Below are 13,427 nucleotides of genomic sequence, written 5' to 3' on the forward strand. Positions count from 1 at the left end.
GCCCCGCTACTCCAGTCCCAGCCTGTCCCAGCAGGGGGTGCTGCAGGTGGCAGTGCAGGGGGGCTCTGGGCTACTCCCGCCCCAGGGGGAGTTGGTGCAGTGGGCAGCATGACGGGGTGAGCGCCGTGGGGCCGGGCGCGCTGCTGGAGGGCGAAGGCTCCCATTCAGCGCGGGGCCCTCGGTCCCAGCCAGCACCTCGGCTGCTTTCTCTGGGGCCTGCCCTGCTGTTCCCGTCCGCCCGGCTGGCACCGCAGCCAGCTCTCCCACCTACCTCCATGCTGTGCCCGAACTCCAGCCCCTCGGCCCTCACCGCCCGGTAGCCTCTTGCCGGGGGGGGGGGGGGGGGGGGGGGGGGGCACCCCCGCGCCCGCCCCCGGCCGCCCCGTCCGCAGCCCCCCCCCTCCAGCCCCCCCCCCTCCTCCCCCCCCCCCCACGGTGCATCCTCCGCCCCCCCCATCCCTGCTAGACAGACACCCGGAGCAGAGCAGCGACGGGCCGACCCGGTCGCTGCGGGACCCTCGTTACCTCGTTGAGCAGGAAGACACTGGAATTGGAGAGAGACATGCAGGGTGGCTGCTTCCCAGGAGGAGACGCACCGGCTGCCTCCTCACCCGGCGCCTGGCTCAGCAACCCAGCCCCGTTCGCAGGCTCTCGCAGGACACAGGCAGGAAGCCCAGCCCACGGGCTCCCACGGGACGGCTCCCGGGACAGCGCACGAGCGGCTCGTGTGCTCTCACCGGATGGTGCACAAGCATCTTGTGGAATGGTGCATGAGCAGCCATGACCTCGTGTGCTCTTGTAAGACGGGGCGGGGGCGTCACATGAGGACGGGGCAGGGGCGTCGCGTGAGGATGGGGCAGGGGCCTGGGATGGGGCAGGGAGGTCGCGTGGGATGGGGCGCGGGTGTGCCATGGGGCAGGGGATGGGGCGGTGGCATCGTGGGGGAGGGGGCGTGGGCGTCACAAGGGCTCTGGACTCCTCCTCACCGGCCCAGCCACTCGGATCTCTTTGGGGGCCCAGCCTGGCACAATGTTGGCTCAAGGACCAAGAGACTCAGAGCAGAAGCTCCCTCCCCAGGAGGGGCCAGGCTGGGCCGTGGTTCCCCCTGCTCCAGGGCCGGTGCCCACATCCCACCTGTTCAGCTGAGCCCAGAGACAGGGTCGGCGTGAGGCCTGCGCTGACACGTCCACCCCCCTCCCATGCAGCTGGGACCCGGAGAGCGTGCGCCAAGCACCCTGCACCCCCGTTCTACCTCCTGCTTCCCCGTCCCAGCTCCTGGATTCTCTCTCCTTTCCCTGGCGAGCAGCCGAGGTTCCCCACACACACCCCACTGCATCGCTCCCAACCCCCGTCACTAACCCCTCCCCGGATGTGCTCTGGGGTCACAGAGGTCAGAGGCTCTGGGCAGCTGCAGGGCCTGGTCAGGGGACTCACACCTAGCACCTCGACCCCCATGGTCTCCAAGTCTGGGGCCGAGGCAAAGGGCGCCCTGGGTGGTGGGGGTGGAACTGCTGTCCCCCGGCTCCTCCACCGACAAGAGAGACAGTCCCCTAGCCCAGCCAGGGCTGCAGCCGGCGGCTCAGCACCCAGGGACCTCTCCGAGACGCTGCCAGGAGCCTGCCACGCAGCAGCCTCTGGGGCCAGGCCGAGCTCTGGGTCGGTCTCAGGTGAGCTCCCAGCCAGGAGAGCCAGGCCTCACTCCGAGCTGGGAACCGCCCGGCAATGGCTGGGGGAGGACCACACCCATTCCATGCAGAGCCCAGCGGGCTCAGCTCCTAGCCAGCAATGCCCCACCATGCTCCATCTGTTCCCCCTGCAGGCGCCCAGCGACCCCGCTGCTCAGCCCGCAGACCCGTCAGTGCCACCTGCTAAGCAGGGCTGGGAGACGTTCCCAGGAACCCCAGGTGCTGTCGGGGTGGGGCTAGGGGGGCTCCTCCCCTTCCAGTCAGCGCTGACCCCAGTGCGACGCCAGGGGGCACCGTGATACTGGGGGAGCCAAGTCCTGTGTCCTTGTGCCCTGCAAGCTGCCTGAGCCCCTTTGGGAACCGTCCCGTTAGCCCTGGTGTCCTGGCCTCGCTCCCCAGCATCTGGCTGCCCGATCAGCCGGCTCTGGGGCCCTGGGCCAGCAGTGAGACCGGGGACCTGCCCCACCCCAGAGACAGTGCCAGCCTGGTTTGCCTCCTTGCTCCAGGACTGTTCAAGCCACTGCCTCCCTACAGGGCCGGCTTTAGGAAGTGCGGGGCCCGATTCGAACAGTTTCGACGGGGCCCCGTCAGGGATGACTAAAAAAAACACGTAAAAACAACACGTGGGGCTTGTACTCAGTGGGCCGAGCTCCTAGTCTTTGGCGGTGGGTCCTTCACTCGCTCCGGGTCTTCGGTGGCACTGAAGGACCCGCCGCCAAAGTGCCACCAAAGACACGGAGCGCCGCCAGGTGAGTAAAAATTAAAAAGGCGCCTCTAGCCAAGGAAGGGATTCTCTGCCACTTGCCCCCCACTATGGGTGGCCCTGCCACTGGGCGCGGGGCCCTCTTAGGCGTGGGGCCCGATTTGGGGGAATTGGTGGAATTGGCCTAAAGCCGGCCCTGCCTCCCTACACCCCCCTCTCACTGTCCCCCCCATCCAGAGCAAACGCCCCAGCTCTCCTGCCCCCTCCCCGGCCGGCTTTCCCCAGCCCCATGCAGCTTGCCCGGGGCTGGGCCCTTCTCAGCACTCCTGCTGCATCGACCCAGTTGTGAGACAAAGCAGCCTCCCGGGCGGGGGCGTCAAGCAGCGGGTGGGGGGGGAATCTGAAGCAGACTCATCAATAGAGAGCAGGGAGCCCGCGGGCCTGGCCAGCCCTGCCACTAATGGATGTGCCGAGATGCCAGCGAGCAGCCCTGGGGACAGGAGGCGTCTTAGGTTTCCAGGAGAGGAGAGAGGGAGAGAGACTCCGGGGGCGTCCCCTTGACTCTGGTCGGTCGGGGGAGAGCGAACGCAGGGGCGGGTGGGGTGCGGAGCACCCCAGTGGGAGGTGCATGGCTAAGGGTGAGACCGACCCTCCCCCACCCCCAAATCTGTGTGTCTCAGCTACCAGGATCGGCCCCTCCCTGACAGAGACCCTGGCATCTCGGTCACTCCCTGCTCCGCAGCTCCTAGAAAGAGACTCTCCTCCCCCTGCTCTTCGTAGGGAGTGGGGGCTGGGAGCCAGGACTCCTGGGTTCTACCCCCGGCTCTGGGAGGGGAGTGGGGTCCAGTAGTTAGAGATGGGGGGCTGGGAGCCAGGACTCCTGGGTTCTACCCCCGGCTCTGGGAGGGGAGTGGGGTCCAGTGGTTAGAGATGGGGGCTGGAAGCCAGGACTCCTGGGTTCTATCCCAGCTCTGAGAGGAGAGTGGGGTCTAGTGGTTAGGGCACATGGGGCATCACAGAGTGAACTGGGCTCTTTAAAATGCAGCTTCTCGGGCCCATCTGAGCCTCATTAGCAGCCTCTTGATGGGGCCTGATTGAGGGCACCTCCTCTCTATAAAGAGCCAGAGGTGGGGCAGTGCCTGAGGCTGCAAAGAGCAGGGGGTGGGTTTGGGATTGGGATTGGGATTGGGATTGGGATTGCAGCTGCAGCCAGGTGCTCAGCTGAGGGCCCAGCATGGGGAGAGTATGGAGCCCTCTCCTGAGCAAGAATAGACCCCAGGCAGGGTGGGGGGTTCTGGCTGGAAGGGGCTGGATTGGAGCGATAGCGCCATATGGACAGGCTGGGATGAGGCACAGCATTGGGGTGCCCACAGGCTGCTGGAGATGAATGTGGCATTGATGGACTGTTTGGGGACTCTGCGTATTATCAGTTACTAAACCCAGCCCCCATGGAGGGGTATTATTGGCCACAGGAGAGCCTCTGGTGGAGTTATTGATTTAAGGGGCCCTGGAGAGGGGAAACTGAGGCAGGATGCCTGCAGAGTGGCCTCTGGGCATGTGGGAGGTGCTGGTAGTCAGGCTCCTGGGTCCTATCCCTGGCTGTGTGATCTTGGGCAAGTAGTTTAGCCTCTCTGTGCCTCGGTTTCCCCACATGTAGCATCATTCCCATTGTACTGGCACCGTTCATTCATTGATGTTTGCAAAATGCTGTGGGATCCTTGCTGGGAACGCACTGGGGAAAAACATCAGCATGGCCATAGCGGGTCAGACCAAGGGTCCATCTAGCCCAGTGTCCTGTCTTCCGACAGTGGCCAACGCCAGGTGCCCCAGAGGGACTGAACAGAACAGGGAATCATCGAGTGACTCATCCCCCATCGCCCATTCCCAGCTTCTGGCAAACAGAGGCCAGGGACACCATCCCTGCACCCAGCCTGGCTAGTAGCCACTGATAGACCTGTCCTCCATCAATTTATCTAGGGCTGAGCGTTGGTGGTTGTTAATTAGCGCCATTAGAAAGGTGATGGGAATGTGAGTGACCAATGTCTCCATCTCTCACACAGGAGCCACCCAGCTGGCAGGCCGTGCCAAGCCAGGCCGGGCAACGGGGGCTCCTGGCCCCCTCTGAGCCAGTTGGGCCCCCGTCTCTCAGGCATTTGGCCTGGCCAGCCTCTGCCCCCGGTCCTGCCAGCCTCACCTAGGGGCCCTTTGCTGCTGTGGGGAGCAGCTGGTGGCTCCAGGGTAGGGCACGGTCCTCCCCCACCTCTCCTTCCAGATGAGGCCAGCTCAGAGCCTCAGCCACCCCCGCTGCAGGTTAGCAGTCCGGCACCCTGGGCCCAGGACGGCCCTTGGTGCATTCCTCCAGGACCCTGGAGCATCCCAGCCCCCGAGTGGTTCTTACCCACCTGGGGATGGCCCGTGACCCGAGTCCTTCCCTCCCTCGCTGCCAGGGGAGCTGGAATTTCAGAGCATTCAGCGTTTCTGCCGGCTTCCCCTGACGCAGCACTGCCTCTATATATAGCTAGGTCTGGGGAGAGCTTCTTGCTGATGTTCCCAGTATTGGGGGTGGGGGGGGGGCTGTCTCCTCGTAGCACCCGGGGTCCAGCGCAAAATTCGCACCCAGCACAGGGCTCCTGGCACTGCCGCAGCTCCCAATTCCGCCCCCACATCCAAGCATCTGCGCCTGGCCCCGGGCTTGAGGGATAAGCCATTGCTCATGTCCTTGGTAATGCGGGAAGGGGTGTTAGAGCAGGGGCTGGAAGCCAGGACTCCTGGGTTCTCTCTCTCTCCCCAGCTCTGGGAGGGGAGGGGAGTCTAGTGGTTAGAGCAGGGGGTGGGAGCCAGGACTCCCGGCTTCTCTCTCTCCCTGGCTCTGGAGGAGGAAGTGGGGTCTGGTGTTTAGAGCAGGGGGGCTGGAAGGAAACCTGCCTCTAGTAGTCAGAGGTGGGGATTGGAAGCCAGGACTCCTGGGTTCTCCCCTTGCTGCTCTCCTCCCAAGGCCAGGCTGGAATGCGGGTGATAACTCAATGCTCCAATAGGAAAGGCAAAGAGCCGGTTTCCCCCCACAAATACAAACCCTGGGTGTGAGTGAGATGCTGGGTGGGGAGAACTGGGGGGCCGTTGGGAGGAAAATGCTGCCTATCCCCCTGCTCTAAGCTGCTGCCCCCGCCCCCGCGCCCCCGGATTTGTAGAGGGCCCACGGGCTATGGTCTCTGCTCAATGCACCAGACTCTGCCCTGGGCTCCCTGCTGTGGCAGGGGCAGTGTTCCAGATTTACATCTGTGCAGCTGAGAGTGGGATCTGGCCCTGCGTCCATCCGTCTGTCTCTGACACATACCCATGCCCCCTATGACAGTGGCAGATCCCCCCCTCCCGCCCCGATGCGGCAGGATCCCGTCACGGGGACGACAGGACTTGCTGGCTCCTACCTCTGGAAATATTTCAGAGCCCCTCTGCAGTGGGCAGTATGGGGGAGAGTGGGAGGGGGGCTTGGTGGGGTGAGCAGGGCCCCCTCCCCCCTGGCAGGGGACAGGCCAGGGCGTCTCCCGCAGCTGAACAGGTCTCAGAATTAGGGCATCTTGCGAGCGCTCCAGCAGCGTATGAATTATTGAGGAGCTGCCAGGCAGATTTGCAGAGATGCCTTCCCCTGGGCGCCTGCAAACCCACCCCCGCCCAGGCCAGCAAAACGCACCAGCCAGGCACGGGGATGGGGGTGGGGCTGCAGGGGAAGGGCAGCCAGGGACAGGAGTGACCCCAGCAGAGCAGAGGGGAGCAGCCCCCGATCTAGGGCCCGAGTCCTGGGGCAGCAGAGGGATCCGAGCCCCAGCCCCCGTGCAGCTGCTGGGGGTGTGTGTGGGGGGGTATGTTTGTGTCAGAGGCGCCAGGACCGGGGGGGGGGGGGCATGTGTCTGGTAGCGACAGCTGCTCATACCATGCAGCAGCTCCATGTGGGCGGCCGAGAGAGGCTGGCACCCGTGTGTGTGGGGGGGGCTGCCCAGTGAGTGTGTGAGTGCCGCCCCACCCCCAACACAGCCCTGCACGTGGACGATACGTGCACCGGAGGCAGATGCAGACAGAAACCCATGCCTAGGAGACCCAGCGCCGTACCCTCGCACGCCCATCATGCTGCTACCGCCCGGTTCTGCTCCTTGCCCGCAACACGCCACTGGCACCAGCTCCGTGGCTTGGGGCCAATCTATCTGTCCCAAGCCGAGAGCCCAGCAGAGCGCCGGGGGCTGCTCTCTGTGGAGCATGGCAGGGCTCTGACCCCTGGGGAGGTTAGACCCCCTGGCACCTGCCCCCAAGAGTCTGAGCGCGAAGCCCAGTGTCCTGCCTACGTTCTAGCCCCGCTGACTCTGTTCTAGCCCAGACGGGTGCCCACGGTTTCAACTGGATACCGAATTCTTCTTTGCATCCTGCCCTACACTGCTGTTCAGGAGCTGCCACATCCCACCCCAGAGGTGGCTGCATTTCAGTGCTAGATGAGTACCCCCTGAACGGAGGCGGTGCTGTGACAATGCCTATAGCGACCACAGCTCTCTGTGTCCCAGACCGGCTGCCTGGGGGTTGCCTCCCCCCGGGCTTTAGGAGGCTGCTGGCTGCGCAGGTGCTGGCAGCAGTGCCAGGCTCCCGTGGGGCAGGTCCGTCCTTCTGGTGCAGTGAGGACCCTAGGGCAAGAGGTGTAGGGTGTCAGCTGCCCCACCCAGCATGGCAGGGCCCCTCTGCTGGGGCCCCTGGCCCTGCCCACTCTATGTCCCTGGAGTGTGGGGATCGCCCCGGAGGGAGCCACTGCCACCTGGGCCTTGGGCTGCAGTAACGCCCAGTCCCCAGAGTGCTCCTTGCCCCCTTCCTCTCCGCCTGCTCCCCCGATCAGTGCCCTGGCCACGCCCACCCCGCTCAGCACCCCCCAGGTCTCCATGACAGAATTCCCTCCTCTCCCCCTGCCCTGGGCTTCCCCCAGGAGCCCCCTGTCACGGAGTCCCCGGGCGATGCTCTGGAACTGCTCCCCACAAAGCCAGGCAGGACTTTGGGGAGCCTCCTCTCCCTCGGAGCAGACTGTCTTCAGGGCATGACGCTCACACGGCTTCACCTCCTGGGTCTCTCCTGGGAGCATTCAGCATATGCCCCTCCGTGCGCTTCCCACAGCGAGTCCGCCCAGGCGGGGTCCTGGGGAAGCCATAGGGTCCTGCACCCCCACTTCGCAGTCAGACGTGACTCTCAGCCAGCCAGTAACACAGAGGTTTGTTAGATGACAGGAACACGGTCTAAAACAGAGCTTGTAGGTACAGCAGCGAACGGGACCCCTCGGCCGGGTCCATTATGGGGTTCAGAGAGCCAGACACCCCCGTCTGCCCTCACTCCTCGTCCCCAGCCAGCTCCAACTCTCAAACCCCCTCCAGCCCCTCCTTCTCCCGGCTTTGTCTCTTTCCTGGGCCAGGAGGTCACCTGATCTCTTTGTTCACCTTTAGCTATTTCCTTGCAGGAGGGGAAGGGGCCCTGGCCATTTGTTGCCAGGGAGACAGTGTCAGTGATTTATGCACACTGGCCTTTCCCCACCACCTAGAGACTTAAGAAATGCATAGGGGAAACTGAGGCACCCACCCAGTATTCAGAGGAAACATTAAGAACAGTCCCACTTGGTCACACACACACCCCCCGCCGGATTCGCACCTGCCTCTTGAGGAAGCTGGAGGTGGTGTCGGAAGAGGTGCTGCCATCCGAGCGCTTGAAGCAGCTCTTGTGTTTGTGGAGCTTCCGGGGGTCTGTGGGGAGACGGGATGACAGACCGGGGGGGCGCAGCAGGGGCCTGGAGCCCAGCCGCAGCATTGCGCAGGGTGGGGGGCGAGACCCTCTGTGCCCCCCCCCGGCCCTCAGCCTGCAGCCCGGGCTGCAGAGAGTTAAATGCCCGGGGGGGGGGGGCTCTGCTCACCTGAAAGGCTGCGGGGGAGGCGGCTGCTGCAGGCTCGCCGGGGCTCGACATCTCCGCGGCACCGGGCCCTGGCCCGCGGCGGCGGGGGAAGGCGGCGCGCCGGGGTCGCTGGCTCTGCCTCCCGCTCGGCATCACAGCGGCTCGCTGGGGCTTTTCCCGTCTGTCGCTGCCCCTCCCCTTCTCGGGGCCCAGGGGCTCGTCCCCCGCCCATCCCCGTGGGGTCGGAGCTGTGCCCTCCCCCCAGCCAGCCCAGGGACCCCTCAGCTGGGCCCTGGTGGCGGGACCCCTGGATGGGGGGGACCCCTGAGCTGGGCCCTGGCGGGCCGGGCGGGGGGACCCCTGGTGGGGGGACCCCTGGATGGGGGGACCCTGAGCTGGGCCCTGGCGGGGGGACCCCTGCATGGGGGGACCCTGAGCTGGGCCCTGGCGGGCCGGGCGGGGGGACCCCTGCATGGGGGGACCCTGAGCTGGGCTCTGGCTGGCAGGTGGTAGCTTCTGGCCTCTGCTGGGCTCCCAGAACCACTTGGGCCCAGCCGGGCGAAGGCGCCTGTTTCCAGTTAGGTGTGGGGGCGAGAGCTGGGCAGGGGGCGGGCAGGGGCCGGGAACCAGCCAAGGAGCTGGCCAGACAGTGCTGAGCCTTTCGGGGGACACGTCCATTTGTTCGTTCATTCTTCACCCCCCACCCCTGCATCCTTCTTGTGCAGAGAGCCCCCTGCTCTGCCCGGGCTGGTCCCCCTGGCTGTGGACGTGGCTGGGGGATACTGAGCCATCGGGGAGGTGAAGCCCTGGGCAGGAGCCAGCTCCCATGTGTGTGGGGCAGGCATGGGGCAGAGGAGTGGAGGGGGAGGGTCTCTTTGAATGAGCAATTGGGCAAAGCAAAGGGTCACATGATGCCAGGGCATTTGTGGAGAAGAGCTGCCAGGAGGGACTGAAGAGGGGAAGGAAGGGTGTGTGTGTGTGTGTGTGTGTGTGCATGGCCATGTTGTGTGGTCGTGTGTCACACACACAGGCGTGTACCTGCATGAGTGTGCAAGGCAGGGCTTCTTTGCTTTTGTATAGACTTGTGCAGGTGTGTGTGCGGTGGAGAGTGTGTTCATGGGGTGTGTGCGTGTATGTGTTTGCATGTGCACCGTGGGGCTTATTCGCATGCACATACCTGCAGAGCCCATGTGTTCTTTGTGACACCCCCAGGGGAGCCCCTCAGGGCTGGCAGTGCCCTCCCCCACCTTTTCCCCACCTGCTGTTACAGCCGCCCTGAGGCAGGATCCACTGGGCTGGTCTCGGGGGGCTGTGCTGAGAGCCAGCGGCACTGGCAGGCCGAGGCTGGGCTGGGTCGCCCCTGGCGCTGGGCTTCGCCCAGGATCACCCCTTAGCTGTTCTAGGAACGCCGTCGGGATGCTCAGCGCACGCTGCCGGCTGCCCCATTCTAGGGGCTCCCCGTCATCCTGGGGGTCCTGGTGCTTGTACCTCAAAGGGGCACCCCTAGCCCGACCGGTCCCGGCCTTGCAGCTGGGAGACGCCACCAGAGGGCGCAGGAACCTTTGAAATCAGCTCTCAGACCCTGGCGCAGCTGGGCCAGTGCAAGGCCACCCTCTCTGCCTGGCATGCACCCACCCCCGCCCCCACGCTGCAGCTCGGGGCCAGTCCTTAGAGCCAGACTTCCAATGGGAGCTCCCTCAGCCGCTGGGCCCAGCAGCCCTCCCAGGGGGAACTCTGGGCTCCGGCCTCTACTCCAGCCTTGGAAACGCACAAGTCACCCATGCACACGGTCACACACCGTCGTGCACGTGTGCAAACACACACACTATTCCCCCCCTTGGAGGCAGAGATGGGCAGTGCGACACGCTCGGGGCGCTGGCAGTTCCAGCTGTTGGCTCTGGGAGGGGCAGCTGCTGTCCCAGGCTGCTTGTGTCCCAAAGCCCGCGCACAGGGGAGTCAGTCGTGTGATTCCCATTTCACAGCTGGGGAAACTGAGGCACATAGAGGGCATGAAGTGACTTGTCTACGGTTGAACAGTGAGGCCGGGAATAGAACCCAGGCATCCTGGCTCCCGGCTGCCTGCTTTGATCCCTAGACCCCACTTCCCTCCCTGAAGGAGCCTTGGAGGAGATGCTGAAGACCCCGTCTCCCGTCCAGCGCCCGCTGGTGCTGGCTGTAGCCCCTCCCCCCATCACATCCTGGAACATTGTATTTTTTTGCCTGTGAACTTTCACCCCCCTTCCAGGGGTTGCCATGGCAACTTTGTTTACAGCATAATTTGGATCACTCAAATCGGAGGCAGAGCCGGTGACAGGTCTGTTGCTAGGCGATGGGAAGCCCAATGGAAGTTGGGTGCTGATAACCTAAGTGCTATTCTTGGTGCCCAGGGGGCTGGGCGTGGCGGGGGGCGGGGGCATATGGGGGAGGGCGCCTGGGGAGGCCCAGTCTGGGGCTGACCCGGCTCTGAAAGGTCTGAAACCAGGCGGCAGAAAGCTCCGGCTAGTCCATCCCCGGCCTCTCCCACAGGGGGTGCTGTGGGGAGCGGGGCAGGAGGGCTGGCTGGGGGGCGGGGCTCTCCTGGCAGGGGGTGCTCTGTGCCTTAGTTTCCCTGTCTGTAATGTGAGGGTGTTTGCAGCGGGCTTTCAGCTCACGCTGTGTGATTCCGACCCAGGACGGGATCCTGCGGAGCGCAGGTCGGTTTGGACCTGGGCTTCTTGGCCGCAGGGAGCTGGGTGGATTTCAGAGCTAACCGGGGGGTTTGCATCTGAATCGTTCCCAGCCGACTCTAACGTAAATCGGGCCAGAGCCAGGAAATCTGGAGTCACCCACTGACTGCAACGGGCTCCGGGCTGGATTCGGAGCTCAGTTGCCCTGGAGTAAATCCGGAGTCACCTCCCCCGCACGGACCCCTGCCCATTTCACTCCTGTTTCCCTTCCCGGTCCCCGGGCACTGTCTCCAGGCTGCTGGCATCTGGCAACCGAAACTGCAGGGACATAGTAACAGCTGAACTACAGGGCTCCTGGGTTCTTGCTGCAGCTCTGCCGCTGATTTACTGCACCTTGGGCAAGTCACGGCACCGTCCCCTGCCTCAGTTTACCCCTCTACAATGGGAATGGTTGTATCCACCTCCTGGTGCGGGGGAAGCTTAGTTAATAAGTGTTGGGTGCTTGGAGATGTGTTAGCTTATCACTGCTCTGGAACCTGGCAATGAAAATACCATTGTAATAATTAATCCCAGAGAGCTTTACAAAGGTAAGGCGCTGATAGCTGAACTATGTGCAGGAATTGCCTCGCCTGCCGCTGAAATGCAGCCTCTTCTAGGCAGGGCCACAGCAGCTTTTAACAGCACACAGCAACAGCTTCAATCAGGGAGTGGGAGAGAATTCCAGGGGGAACTGGAATGAAGGGTGCTATGTTTGCCCAGGACACCCGGCCAAGCATGTCTCCTTTGGAAAAGGTGCCACAGGATTGTTAATGATGGCAGGGCACACGCACAGAATTCCAAGCCTGGCAGGGTAGGGGGTCTAGTGGGTTAGAACATAGGCCATGGAGTCCGGACTCCTGGGTTCGGTTCCCTGTTGTCTTGTGGGGAAGCCCATTGGTTTTTCATTTTCCCGTCGGGGTCCTGAAAGGGTTAATGTCACCCACGTGATTCCCCTGCCCAGATCCCATGCACCAGAATCTGATGCAATGGGAGTTTAGGAAGGAAGGAAGGAAGGGAAAGAAATACATAAATAAATAAATAACGCCGCCCATGTGAGCCCAAAGGCCCCGGCTCCGGGGAATCGCTCCTGGAGCAGCCTGGCAGCTGGAAGAAGTGCGTGTAAGAAGATTTTCACAGCATTATCTGTGGCAAAGCCAATCTGCAGGGAGTGCGGGGCGGGGGATGGCGAGGCACTGAGATGGGCTGTGCCCTAGAAAGTGGTGCCAACCCCCAGAGCGGCACGGCACAGCACGGCGGAGACCTCCTGGCACCCAGGAGCCGCTGGAATTCGTCGGTAATTAATCATTAAGCCTGTCTCCCCCGAGGATCTGGGCTGGATTCAGGCTCTAGAGCCAGAATGCTGCGTGCAGGCCTCATTAATGCCGGGGAGCAGAACTGGGTCGGTTTCCCTCTGACCTGCATGCCTAGGACCCAGTTAATAAAGAACAGAGCCACACTGGGGAGCCAGGCCAGGGAGTGGGCACTGCCCCAGAACTAGAGATTCCCCAAAGGCAGCCCCCAGGCCAGGGGAACAAGGTGAACCCTTGCTCCATGGGTATTACAGGGGTGCGTTCACTGGGGGACGGGGGGTGTTCTAGGGCTCCCCTGTTTGGGGCAGGGGGCCCATCGGTGGGTTGGATGCTGACCATGTATATTACAAGGGTCTGCTGGGTTGTGGGCATGGGGGGTTATTGGGGTTCTCCCATTAATAGATATACCAGAGGGCTCTGGGTTGGGGGCATGGGGGTTATGCATCTAACACGGCGCCCCAAGGACCCCGCAGGGCAGCGGGTGCTTTGGGCACCAGCACACACCAGTCCTGGCTCCAGTGCAAACTGGGAGAGCTGATCTTTCCTTTGGCATCTCAGCTCCTCCGTGTGTTTGTTGGTACACGTGCGGGCTCTGTGTATGTGTGTGTACATGGGTGTTGCTGGCTTTGCGTGGGTCTGTGTGTACACGTGTGTTGCTGGCTCGGGGTGTGTGTGTGTATATATGTGTGTGTTGCTAGCTGTGTGTGTTGCTGTGTGTGTGTTGCTGGCTGTGTGTACACGTGTGTTGCTGGCTCGGGGTGTGTGTGTATATGTGTGTGTATATATGTGTGTGTGTTGCTGGCTGTGTACGTGTGTGTTGCTGCCTCGGTGTGTGTGTGTATATATGTGTGTGTTGCTGGCTGTGTGTGTGTACACGTGTGTGTGTTGCAGCCTCTGTGTGTGTGTGCGCGCGCCTCCCCCCAGTGAACTATTCCGCGGCCCCCGCATCCCATCGCGGCGGGGTGGGGGGAGGCGAAAGGGCCCCTGCGCCTTTAAGGCCGCCTGGCTGGCGAGCCCCGCGGAGCGCACCGAGCGCCGGGAGCGGAGCGGAGCGAGCTTGTGGATCCGGGCTAGAGGGCGTTCACCCCGGACAGCGACGGGAGGGCCCGGCCCGGCCCG

The 13,427-nt window shown here is 63.5% G+C and overlaps 1 protein-coding gene across 1 annotated transcript in view; it reads right to left on the minus strand.

The window, feature by feature from the left end:
* CACNB3 (calcium voltage-gated channel auxiliary subunit beta 3) overlaps positions 1-8,525 on the minus strand; it is a 25,561-nt gene extending 17,036 nt beyond the window's left edge. The window contains exons 1-3 of the mRNA XM_026659602.2: positions 8,315-8,525; positions 8,056-8,147; positions 526-648 (exon numbers count right to left, since the gene is read on the minus strand). Of these exons, the coding sequence (XP_026515387.2) occupies positions 526-648; positions 8,056-8,147; positions 8,315-8,525 (426 nt within the window). The remainder of the gene's footprint in view (positions 1-525; positions 649-8,055; positions 8,148-8,314) is intronic.
* Between the last annotated feature and the right edge of the window lie 4,902 nt (positions 8,526-13,427).

This window comes from Terrapene carolina, unplaced genomic scaffold (genome assembly GCF_002925995.2).
Source record: "Terrapene carolina triunguis isolate 2854851 unplaced genomic scaffold, T_m_triunguis-2.0 Scaffold641, whole genome shotgun sequence".
Classification (NCBI taxonomy): domain Eukaryota; kingdom Metazoa; phylum Chordata; order Testudines; family Emydidae; genus Terrapene; species Terrapene triunguis.